Genomic DNA, 12,870 nt, shown 5'->3' on the forward strand with positions numbered 1-12,870 from the left:
GTTGTACAATGTCCTAACTGCTGCTGGGCAGTCAAATCTCCCTTATCACTTTTTACTTTCCATAGTGGCTCTTCTAACCTTTTCATCCCTCCTCAAACCTCCCAAGAATTTCCCTCCCTCAGTTCAGCTGAGAAATTTGTTTCATATTTTGCAGGAAAAAAAAATTGAGGTCATTTGTTCTTGGTGCTTTGGGTTCTTCTCCCTCTTTGTCTCATCTCAAATATGTTTGCTGCCAATATCATTTTCCCTTTTGCCCCTGTGTTTCACATGATGGAGTGGCCTTACAACTTAGGGTGTCCCTCAAGTTTCTGTCACAGATCCTCTTCTGTTCTTCAGCTTCCAGGGCTTCTATGCTGATGATTCTCAAATCTATCTTTCCTGACTCAATCTCTCCACTGTCCTCCAATCTTGAATCTACCATCTTCTTTTACAAATCTCAAACTTAATTTCCAGTAAATGTGTCCAAGACAGAATTCACTTTCTTTTCCCCAAACCATTTCCCCTCCTACCTTCCTTGTTATTCCATGCTCCCAGCCCCTCTAGCTTGAAACTTAAGAGTTCACAATTTTTCTTCTGCAACATCTCTCTCTCTCAAATAGACCTCCTTTCTTCCTTTGTGACTAACCCTATTCTGGTGTGGATCCTCATCATCTCATACTTGAATGTTGCAACTGCCTGCTGGTGGGTCTTCTCTCTCCTCCCTCTAATACATTCTCCAGCCACCAAAGTGATCTTCCTAAAGCTCAGGTCCGACCAACACCTCCCTGTTATCTCCAGGATCAAGCACAAAATAGTGTTTGGCATTCAAAGTTCTTCATCTCCTAAGCCCCTCCTGCCTTTCCAGTCTTCTTACTTCCTGATAATTTCCAACTAAAATGCCACCTTTTCCAGGAAGCTTGTGTCACCCTGTGTATGGTACTCTGGTTATTCCCGTGTATCCTTCCCTTGTAGACGCTCATTTGCACCCGGCCTTCGCCTTTAGAGCGTAGGTAAGCTGCCGCGGGGCAGGGGCAGGGCTTTGTCTCCCTTTGGATGCCCGGCTTGGCACAGCCCTGATACGTAGTGGGCGATCAATACGTGGTGATGGATTGCTTGAATCCAGGTGATCCTTCGGACCCTGGGAGAGAAGCGGAGCAGAAGCCCCTGCAAGCTGTCCCCTGGAAGCGACGGAAGGTTTAGCAAGTGGTTTGGGGAGAAATTCCAATTTAGGGCCGGGGGGGGGGGGGGGGGGGGGGGCTTTGGCCTTTCTGTGAGCTTGCCCTGGGCCGGAGGGCCGGCACAGCCAGGAGAGGGTGAGCCGCGAGGGAGGGTCACTGCCGGGGAGGCGGCAGATCCGGCCGCAGGAAGGCTCGGGGAAGCTCTTCCGGGCCGGGCCAGGCCGAGGCGCGGCTTGGTGTCGTCATCGCGGCGCGCCTACCGGAAGCCGCCCTGCCCGCGCCTCCGGCCGCTTGCCTGCCTGCCTGCTTTGTCCCCCTTCCTGTAAGGCCGCAGTGTACGGGCTCGATGGGGGGCGGAACGGGAAGGGGAGCCGCGAGGAGGCTGCGGCCTTGGGGGCCGAGGTGAGCCTGAGCCGGGGGCGGCCATCCCGGAGCGCCCCCTTCGCGGCGCCGGAGCCCGGCCCGGAGGCGCGGGTGCATTGGATGGGCAGAGCCCCGGACCCCGCGGCCGGGGAGGCCCCCGGGGGTGCGCGGGCTGTGGCGAGCCCCACCCTCCGACTCCCCGGGATCGAGGGAGCTTCGGAGGAGGCAACCCTGGCAGCAGCGGGGGCGGGGGTTAAACGGCCTCGGTAAAGAAAGAATAACTTCATTGCTTTTATTCCTGACAAAAGGCGGACTCTGGGCTTTTGCTGCCTTGGCATGTCTACATTTGCTCTTTTCATCTAGGACACATCAGTTTTTCATTGACTAAGTCGACTTGATTTTAATGGGGTTCAAATTCTTGTACATAGACATAGATGAACATAAAAATGTTAAAAATAAATTTATTTTTAAAATTTGTATTGATATCATTTACTTTTTTAAATTGCTTTTGTTTCTACATTCCTTCCCAGAGAGCCAGAACTGTATCCCATGGACACGTCACTTGGATAAGTCTTAGCCTTAGTTAGTTCATCTGTTAAGTAAAGACAAGCAAGACTTTTACCAACTACAGCACTATTTCTTAATAAAACAATTTTATATTATGTATAAGTATGCTTTGTGTATTTATAAAGATACTTAAATATAGATGCTTTCACATGTATAAAAAACTCATGGATCTGATTTCCATTTAGTAAGTATACATAAACTGTAAATCTCAAAACATTTTACGGATAAAAAACTCAAATGGATCAGATTTCATTCATTCATTCAACACTCACCTACAGTTTGCCAGATTAGGTGCTGGGTAGACAGACAAAAAATGAAACAGTCCCTACCTTCAAAGAGCTTACATTCTTTTGGGGTAAGGAGAAATACATGTTCATGAAAAAATAAAGATATATACAAAATAAATACAAAGTCACTTGGGTGAGTAGGAAGGAGCCAAATGACCAAAAATGGCTCTTGAAAACCGGTGGCACTTGAGCTGATCTTGCAAGAATCTGGACTTTAAGGAGGCAGAGGTGAGAAGGAAAAGCATTTCGGGGGTAGTCTATATGCAAAGGAAAGGAGTAGAGATATAGAATATTGTGTATGGAGAAAACCAAATAGGTTAGTTTGAAGTATAGAATACATGAAGAGGATAAAGAGAAGTTAATTTGGAAAGCTAGGCGGGAGCCAGATTACAAAGGGCTTTAAAAGTCAGGTGCCGGGGCGGCTAGGTGTTGTGGATAAAGGACCGGCCCTGGAGTCCTGGAGTACCTGGCTGGGTTCAAATCCGCTCTCAGACACTTAATAATTACCTAGGTGTGGCCTCGGGCAAGCCACTTAACCCGTTTGCCTTGCAAAAAAAAAAACCCTAAAAAAAGTGCCAATAATTGGAAATAAAATATAAAAAAAGTCAGGTGCCTTCACAATCTTTTCTTTTGCATAGACCTCTTCTGTGCACACTTGAACTTTTTAGTAAGAACCTCTTCTATAAAGGACTGTGTTATCAAGAGTCTAAATATGGTGGCTCTATTTTCCTTGGTGAAAAGAGTTCATTATATAAAACTTTTCCACTTGTTCAATTTCAATTTCATCCTTAAATGCCCTTGGAATAACTTGGCTTGTAATTGAGTCTCTGTTGTAGGCTTTTTTAAAAACAGGTTTACTCTTCTTGCTTTTCTGTTTAATACGGTGACAGTGCTCATAATCTCCACCCTGAGGTATTTTAAATGAATTTATATCTAAACTGCTGTTGCCATTAGCTGCACATTAAACACATTAAAGTGTTTTCTGGTTATTGGTTAACAAGTTGTTTCTAAAGCAGTGTCAGGAACTGTGCTAAGCTGGGAAATACAAATAAGTATAAATATTCCCTTTCTTCTAGAAGCTTTCAGTCTAATGGGGAAGGCAACACATAAAAGGAAGCTGAAAGGGTTGGAGAAAAGGGATGGTAAAGTCCAGAGTGCAACCTAGAGAGAAATGAGGCATTGCTAGTTTGGGCTTCAAGGTGAAGGGTACTTCTAGCATATGAACTTCATACCATAGTACTTATGGTTTATATCCATTAAATTTCTGTATGAAATTGTCATAATATTTATGTTCTTCCACATTCCATTTTTGTATCAGTAATTGTTTAGATCAGTGGGATTGTTTTAATGACAAGTCATATCTTTTCCTTCTTATTCTTCCAGCTTTGTACTCATTTTTACCTTTTTTTTAAAACGTCTGATTATACAAACAGGAATGATTCCATCACTAATGAGTTGATCACTATCTTTTAAAACATAATTTCATTTAAAAAATCTTATTTGGTAACTATTATGCCTAGATCTTCCAATTCTTTTCTTGGACAAGGTATTCATACAATAGATATGTGTGAGGTTTGTGTTGTCTAAATCTTTGGGCACTCATTCCTTATTTTTATCACATTTTCACTTTTTAATTTGGCACTGATATCTTTTACTTTTGTTTCTAAATATATCCCAACACTTTGCCCTCTCTTGAGAGCTATCCTGTTTAAAAAAAAGAAAAAGCATTTCTGTAAAAATAGCCAACACATTAGGTTGCCATCTCAAACCACACTCACCACATTTGCAAAGAAAGGTGAAAGGTGCATTTTTTTAAGTCTCCTGTTCTGGGGTCGATCAGACTTGGTTATCATAATTATATTTTGTTGAATTTCATGGGTTTTTCACATTTACGTTTCCCAGTATATGTGTTGGCATCTTCATCTATTCTTACCTTTGTGTTTTAGCTAACATCAAGGAGCAAAATATATGCTTATTTAATTAGAAGTCTGATATGAGGGACAGTGGATAGAGCACTGGTCATGGAGTCAGGAGGACCTGAGTTCAAATTTGTCCCGAAGAAGTTGATTTTTTTTTGTTTAGGTTTTTTTTTTGTAAGGCAAACGGGGTTAAGTGGCTTGCCCGAGGCCACAGAGCTAAGTAATTATTAAGTGTCTGAGACTCGAACCCAGGTACTCCTGACTCCAGGGCCAGTGCTTTATCCACTATGCCACCTAGCTGCCCCAAGTTGATTTTTTTTAAAGCAATGTAAGACTTGGCATTTACTTGTTAGGTCTGGTCCATTGCTCTAGCTTGTCAAGTTTTTAATCCTGATTCCATCATTCAGAGTATTAGCTCTTCCTTCCACACCTAACTTTGGGGGGGGGGGGCGGCGGGGTTTGATGATCTTGCTATTTGTGCCTTTAACATTTTCATCAAGAGCTTATACAAACAATACAAAAATCAAGTGTTTGGGGCATTCTGCTGGAGACCTACTGCCAAGTCGACACTGAATTATTAAGAACTTCTCTTTAAGTCTAACTATTCAACCAGTGCCAAATCTCTCCTCCATGTGAATGAGTTACTTTTTTCAGATGCTTTGCTGAAATCTAAGTTAACATTTACAGCTTCCCCATATCATTGATAACCTCCTTCATTCCATGGTTTAAAGCCTGGGAACCTTGATCAATATTCTATTAATACATTACAATTTGTTAAACATATTTAATACCAAACCCCACGCAATCTCATTCTTAATTGATAATTATACTTCTGGAACAAGCTTACCCCTGTAGTAATCAACTAATCCTATTTTTTGAGATACTATGTCTCAGAAACTTTAGCAAGGGAGCTGGTAAATTGGGGAAGAGAAATAATAAATTTGTTTCTGCATAATATCCAACAGATGTGTTAAGTAGGGTTGATGCTCACTTATCTCCTTCACCTACTTTTGAGGTTGGATTTAAAGCTGAAAAGGACATAAAGGGATCATCTGTTTAAGACTTTTCAAACAAAAAAGAATACCAAAGCAGTGAGAAGTCAAATGCTGTCACATATCTATTGGTTAGAGGCAGGACTTTTTAATGCCAAAACTCTTATCTACTGGATCACAACTCTACTTTTTTCAGGGAATTTAAGTATGTGGGTTGGGCATGCTCAGTAGGCACTGCCAAATGCTACTGGGTGAATTCAAATTGAGGTGCCAAGGTTAATGTCAGTCCAAATGTGCCTTTACTCTCATACAATATGTCACTGGTGGATAAGCCTGACCTTGAAAGTTTGAAACTCAAATTATTTGCAGTTGAAAAATATTAATTTGCTAAAGGGTAGGTTAGAGACTAAAATTTGCTCCATGTGGATTTTAATTATATCATTCCATTATTCCTAGTAATACATTAAGAAAAATAATTGTATAACAATAAGGTAATGTTTTATGTTAGACATTTCCCCTAAGAGGTCACTATCTTCGTAAGGGAAGCAACCTAACCAACACAATAGGTGTACAATAAATGGTTTATTCTTGTTTTTTAATGATATCAAGAAATCCAGTCAGCCTGGAAAGCCAGCCAATTGAATAAACTGGTTTCTTTCATTTGTCCTATCAATTCACAGACCAGGAAGCAGCAGATTTAATAGGAACTGGAAGGAAGGGACTCATTATTAATTCCTCCTGCAGACAAGAAGATGAAGATAGAAACTAAAGAGAGGAAAGAGAAAAAGCACAAAGTAGATGAAAATGAAATTCAGAAGATGCAGTGAGTTACCTTCTCATCTTCCCTAAAAGCTCAGATTTTTCCATAAAAATAGTTTAATCCTGATAACTTCTGTACCAGTTTAGGTACAATTCACAAAATTTAAATTTTACCATAAATCTAAAGATTAAAATGCTAGAAATCAAGTTGAGTTATAGAAATAATTGCCCTTTAGAAAGGCATATAGAATGCATGCTGTAATCTGGGACACATTTGTGCCCAATATAACGGCCAGGCTAAAATCCATTTTTCTATTTCGCTGCTGCTTGTATGATTCACTTTGATTTAGTACAAGCTCACTGAGACAAAGAACTGTTTTCTGAATCTCCTATATCAAAGGAACTGAAATAGTTTACTTATTCTTTTCTCAGAATTCTGGTTTCTTTTCTGAAGAACAGCTAAACTATTATGAAATTACTGATCAGCATTCCCTAAGGCCACTATTAAATGGGTAAGGATGGACTACTAGCCTTCACTGCCATCATCCATTAAGATGAAGCCAGATTTAGAGGTTAGCACTGAGAAGCAGGAGATAAAAACCTAGGAAATGCTGGTGGAAAAAACACTTTCCCCTCAATTATCTGAATAGCAGTTTTGTTTCAGGTTTCAAATTTGTTTTAATATTTCAAATGATATTAGAGATAGTCACTAATTTAATTGAATCCTATTTTAATGCCCTTATTGACAGAATTTTGTAAACTTTAAGAGCTATCTGAATTATTCTAATCAAAAATATACTGGTTTTTTTGTGAATGCTAAGTTTGAAAGTCCCAATGATCATACATCATCTTAATCTTAAAAATCCTTTGTCTTTCAAACTGATCCAGTCTATCACTGGCACCTCAGTATCTCAGAATGTCTTCATTGCTATGTCAGGCATTTCTAAGCTATTTGTCAGGGAAGTGGTAGGTGAGTAAAGCCAGATATATAACTTGTTTTTGTTTTTTGTTTTTTTTTTGTAAGGCAATGGAGTTAAGTGGCTCGTCCAAGGCCACACAGCTAATTATTAAGTGTCTGAGGCTGGATTTGAACTCGGGTACTTTTTATGTTCAAGAAAAATATTAAGGGACCTTATGTGTTCATGCTTTCTACTTGGACTTTAAATAATAGTGAACTCCCTGAGCACTGTAGGCTCCCTCCCCAGTGTGCACTGTGTTAGGGCAAATGGAGAGCACTGTATATTCATGTAGGCATGACCTTCATGCCTTGTAATTCTGTTCACACCCCTCCCTATCTTAAGTGGTTAAAGATGTGTAGGAAATATCTGACTCCTTAAGCCAGAGAAATGAAACTAATGCTTAAAAAATCCTTCTGCAAGGGATCACATCTGTTGCTGCTACCATGATAAAGCACTCCACAGAAGTAGATCTCTCTCTCTCACACACACACAAACACACAGTCCCTGGCGGTGATGAATCTTCAACAATCTCTGATCTAAAGTCTATAGCAGTTACTCTTGTAATGTGAGTCTTTTATTAGAGATAGGCTATTTAAATACTTTGAATTAAACGTCCAACTGGTGAGCAAGAAGCATCGTTCTGCTATGGAAACAAACAGTTCTTATCCGTTTCTATAACCAGCCCACAAAGTGAAGGAAAAGTTAGAAGGCTCAAAAGAAATTAGATTCTAAGTTAATGTGTAGTAGTGAAATGCTTTTCTCTTGGATTTTTTCTAGCTTTGGATGTGTGTGAGAAATGGGAAGAGCTGCCACCACTACAGCCTAAACACATGGGAGAGGTTATTTGAAAGCTGAAGTTAAAGGGGCAGATTCCTAATTCAAAGCACAAAGAAATCATCTTTCACTAGATCTGGGTGTTTCTTAAACTGTATGACTGACAATGGAAGGACTGACTTTTCTATTTCCTCCCACTAAGGCGTTGTGCAGTGTTGCTCAGATGTCCCAGTTCTTTAGGGACACCGTGACAGAAAATCTGACCCCAAATCTTTAAGCTCAAAGTTACCTGGTAGAAAAGTTCAGCTGCTTGCAGATTTGTTTCCTATCAATATAGGACTGTGATTGGTATAATTCTTACTTGGGTACCTGAAGAGGGGAAATGTCCTTAGATATAGACCCCTTGTACAAAGCAAACAGGAGTGCATGCCTTCAAATGAGAAAAAAAATCATCCAAAGATCAATCTTTTTACTCCTGACTCCAGGGCCGGTGCTTTATCCACTGCGCCACCTAGCTGCGCCTTGGATCAATCTTCTTGATTACTCTCAAGAGTACCTCATTTTGCAAATTTCACAATGGAACCTTCACGATTTCAGGTCTGGCTTGAAGTTGATAACAGACCAGAAATTTCTAACTTGTAAAATGTGACAATTAAGTTTACAAAAAGTTAGCAAATGGCGGAATGATGGACTAATTTTATTGTAAACATGTATGATCATTAAACTATTTGATGCATTATCATTAAACTATTTTCTCTAACCTGGGTCATACTGTACTTTTGTGCATTCAAAACTTGAAGTCATCCATAGGTATTATTAGGATGGAAAAATGGTTCATGTTCTCACCTTTCAGTTTTCTGTCCAGGATATGGATGGCTGTTCCCTTAGCATTCTAAATGTAAACCTTTGAAACTACTTTATCTAGCATTACTATGAATCTCATTCAACTCACATACAAAAGGTTCATAAATGGATGAAGCAGCATTAAAAAAGCTGCTTTCAGTTCCTCTCAGACAGACAGACAGATCTGTAGCCAATGCTGTTCATTAAGTTTAATTTACCATTTTTCCAGGTGGTTCACAGAACCAGTACACGCATGGAAATATTAGAAATTGCAACATTAAAATTCCTAATACTGACTAGGATTCTGGTTCAGCAGATACATCCACACTGTTTCCTCGGACAGAGGAGAGTGAAGTGACTTTTTATGGACAGTGATCAGCAGTAATAAGGCCAATTCAAAACTTTGGGAATTCTCAGAAGTTGTTTCCTTTTTGTTGTATATCATTGGGGAAAAGGGAAAGCATTGTTTTCATTACAATTCAAGCAGAATGGTTCTTAATTTTTCATACTAAGGCAGAAGCTCTAACCTAGTAAATATGAAGAAAAGGAATTATTAGAAAGGATCTGCTAGCCTGATTTTGAACATCTACTACTAAAATAGGATTTTTAAACCAGGTTCCCTCAGTCTACAAATAAGATGCTCTAGTGGTTTCCACAGGGAAAAGATTCAAGATTCCATTTAAGTCTTCATCAAAACCTAATAAATTAAACCAAATCAACCTTTACTGTGAATGTATAAGTAGGAACTTCTGTTCCATCTATATTTCATAGGGCTTATGGGTCCACTAATGTCAATGGTGCCCATTAAGGCTCATAGCTACGGCAGCAATGATTTCTAAATAATTTGAAAGAACATATTTATATATCTGCCACTGACCTAACAGGGCCACAGTGAAGAGACTTATGGAAGAGTTTGGCTCCTGAGCTTTCAAAAAGGGCTTACTCTATGTTCCTTTTCACAATCTAAAGGTCTAAGAGAGCTCCGGTTGATCCCGGTGTGTTAGTTTCTTCCCATTATCCACATGGTGGAAGAAGGGGAAATTATTCAGTAGATGGCAGTGGCTACTATACAAACCTATTAATGGGATCAATCATTGATAAATAATTGGAGAACAGAATAGGTAATGAGATGTAATGTTTAAGTTTCCTGAAAATATGATGTCAGTACACAGGCTGGTCTCACAGCAAAGTGACAAGATATCAATGGAAAAGTGACCAAGGCCTTTGTCTTTGGGGCTGTAACAACCATGTTTTGTTTTGTTTTTGGTAACATGGCACAGCTTTTATGTTTCTTTATAAATGCAATGAATCCCTGCATAATTTAACATTTCAAGCTGCCTTCTTTTCAATTCACAAAATATGCAGCCCTAGTTTTATCCAGTTTAAATAGATTTTCTATAAGCACCTAATAGGAGTGTCTAGCACCAGCATTCAGATTCCATACACAAGGACCACTCTTTATAGAGTTATGAAAAAAAAGCAAGGCATACAGTGAGATCCATGACAATTCCAGGGTCAAACTGTGAGTTAGGAACAGTTAAATCATATCATGCAAAAAATATAACTCCCCCATTTGCCATAGGTCAGAATAACTGAACCCTAGCAAAGGCTGATTTTCAAAAGCATTCTGGTGTCAAATTCAATCTCTCAGGACATGGAAGCAGCAGTAACTACAACATTTACTCAGTATCTTACTGGCTCTGGAGAATGTCCCATGTTTTAGTCTCTATGTGCAGCAAGGTAAACAAGAAGTCTGCATGACAAATTTAGATGACAATTTTAAGCACTTCATATTCAAATTAGTCACAAAAGAATGTCAGCAGAACTACAGTGTGGACAAAGAGCTGCTGAGTATTTCTCTTGTTCACAGCTTCTTCACCATTTCATGTACAGGAGGTCAAGATGCTCAAAGGCAGAGCCTCTTCAAGTCCAAGGAACCAGAGAAATAGTGGGCAGAGAGAGAAGAGACATTGCAATTCTCTCCCCATCATTTTAAGCATTGCACCAGGCAGGAGACTACTGGTTTTTCACATTTTCTTCATTAAGAAAAAAGTCTTTCCTTTCTTAATGTAGGGCAGTGGAGAAGCCATGGAAGACAGTGATTAGATGGTATCATCTTAATAAAGTTGGGGGAGATGACCCGTACTACCTTCCCCAAGGGAAAGTTTCAAGACACAATGGCAGCAGCTACCTGGTAGAAGGAAGCCAAAAATCTCAAGGTCTTTGAATGCCACTTTGCCCTGCCTTTTACAGTTGTTCACAAAACTTCAATAAACCCTAGGACTTGGCAGGACAGTTATTAAGGTGATAGCCTTAGTCATAATTTGGCACTTTTATTTCCAAGTGTGGCCCACTATATATCCACTCAATTTTGCCAGATAACATCTATTATAAACTTTACCCCATTTTCTTTGTAAGAGAAGAAATAAAAAAAACAATTATCTTCAAGATATGTACTCCATTGAAGGAAGTATGAGGTTTAACAACCTCATTTTCAAATTTAGGGTCCTTTTTTTCAATACCCTTCAAAACATAAGAAATGTTTTCTTGATCAAACCAAAAGTTCATTCCACTTGACCTATTTCAAAATGCCTACAGTGTATGATTTGTGGGGTTACCCATTTTGATATGTACTCCCAAAGCTCTAACTTCCCTGATATTTAATTAGGGGGCTATCATACATGAATTTATCTTAAGACTTCTCATAAGCAACCTACTTATACTCTCTGCCTGTACTAGGCAGGACATATTTCCCCAATCCATAGTAGTCAGAAAAATCTGGTGTGGAATCTTGCCAAACTTTTTAAGTCTACTTTAGCTACTCAAAGAACAAATCAAGAAGTTTCTTGTTTAAAAAGACTGTTAACCTTTTCCCCACTGGGTTATGGATCTAAAACTTAAATTATTCTATCTCGTATACACTTCCTGGGTCTGCACATCATAGAGGCCTGCCTGCTTAGAAGATGAAAGGCAATTCCCTATGAGAGAAGAGGCAATACACAGGCAAAATGTTCATTTTCCCCAGAAAAAAAGCCACAATTACAGAGGAAGCAAGACTTGACCATGTTGGATATTTATACTGAAGGTAAAAAATACTACTAGCTTCCACCCTGGTAAAATGCTAAGAACAGCCACATTCTCATCTACAAGGGGAATAGATAAGAAGAGTGTGAGAAGAAAAGAACTGGTGAAGGCTAGGGCTGGAATTGTAAAGAAGATCCAAGATCCTCAAAAGGCCAATAATATCAGGGCTCAATACCAAGAATACCACTCATCTGGATCCCACTTCTACCAGATCAGACCTTCAACTCAGCTCTGGGTTTACCATTTTTGTTGTTTTGAATTTCAAATAAACTGTTACAGAAGGAGGAGACAATGTTGGCATTGCACCCTTGTTTACTACTACAACATTACCACAATGAGTTTGGTTCCTTCATATAACTAAAAAACCTTCCTGAAAAATCTGATGGCAGTATATGTAAAGATGAAATATTCTTTGTTCCTTTTCCAAGAATGGTAGGATGCTGTCCCTTTCTCTCACCATGCCTAAAACACTGCAACTGGATCCTCTTGGGCTCCATCCATCTCTCTGCACCCATCACTATGCTGTTCTACTCCCTGTGGAACTGCAACCTCTTTAGTTGTGGCTCAAGGCCAGGTTGGTTCAGTTATGCTACAGGAAGCTCTGGGACATGTGATCTTCTCCCTTATACAAACTCATGGTAGGGAGTAAGCAAGTATTTTTGTAAGGAGGTGAAATGGTCCTACACACTGAAAGATTCCAGCCTATTGGGAAAATGAAACTTTAGACAGGTTTTGAATAGCACTGGAACAGTGAGAACCACACACAAAATTTCCCACAGCCCTAGGGCTGGGTGTAGCTGCCCCTGTCTTTGGTTAGAACAGCTAGCAAGAATGAGACATTCTCCAAAGGGGCAAATTCAAGAATTTCTGCTCTCATCTCCTGTGTAATCAAATAGCCATGTTTAACATTCTAATGGAGCTTTCTTCTTTCTGCTGCTGCTGGTGGTCTTTCCTGTGGGCAGAGGCAGCTGGTGTTACTGCTGTCAAAGCTGGAACAGAGGATTGTACTTTCTGATTTCTTGTAGAAGCTTCTCTTTGTCTTTGTTGGCACAGGCTAATGCCTGCTTTGTAACTAAAAGTTCCTTTTGTAGGGTTGCCAGCTCCTTCACCTAAGTAACAAGAAATCGAAGGTTATGGTATAATTGAAAGAAGATTTGATTTGTAGA

The 12,870-nt window shown here is 39.7% G+C and overlaps 1 protein-coding gene across 4 annotated transcripts in view; it reads right to left on the reverse strand.

Moving 5' to 3' along the window:
• Positions 1-12,560: 12,560 nt before the first annotated feature.
• BLTP3A (bridge-like lipid transfer protein family member 3A) overlaps positions 12,561-12,870 on the reverse strand; it is a 64,041-nt gene continuing 63,731 nt past the window's right edge. For all 4 annotated transcript variants that reach the window (XM_074236493.1, XM_074236494.1, XM_074236492.1 and 1 more), the window contains one exon: positions 12,561-12,813. In XM_074236493.1, coding sequence (XP_074092594.1) covers positions 12,688-12,813 — 126 coding nt within the window. In that variant the 3' untranslated portion in view covers positions 12,561-12,687. The remainder of the gene's footprint in view (positions 12,814-12,870) is intronic.

Source organism: Macrotis lagotis, chromosome 5 (genome assembly GCF_037893015.1).
Source record: "Macrotis lagotis isolate mMagLag1 chromosome 5, bilby.v1.9.chrom.fasta, whole genome shotgun sequence".
NCBI lineage: Eukaryota > Metazoa > Chordata > Mammalia > Peramelemorphia > Peramelidae > Macrotis > Macrotis lagotis.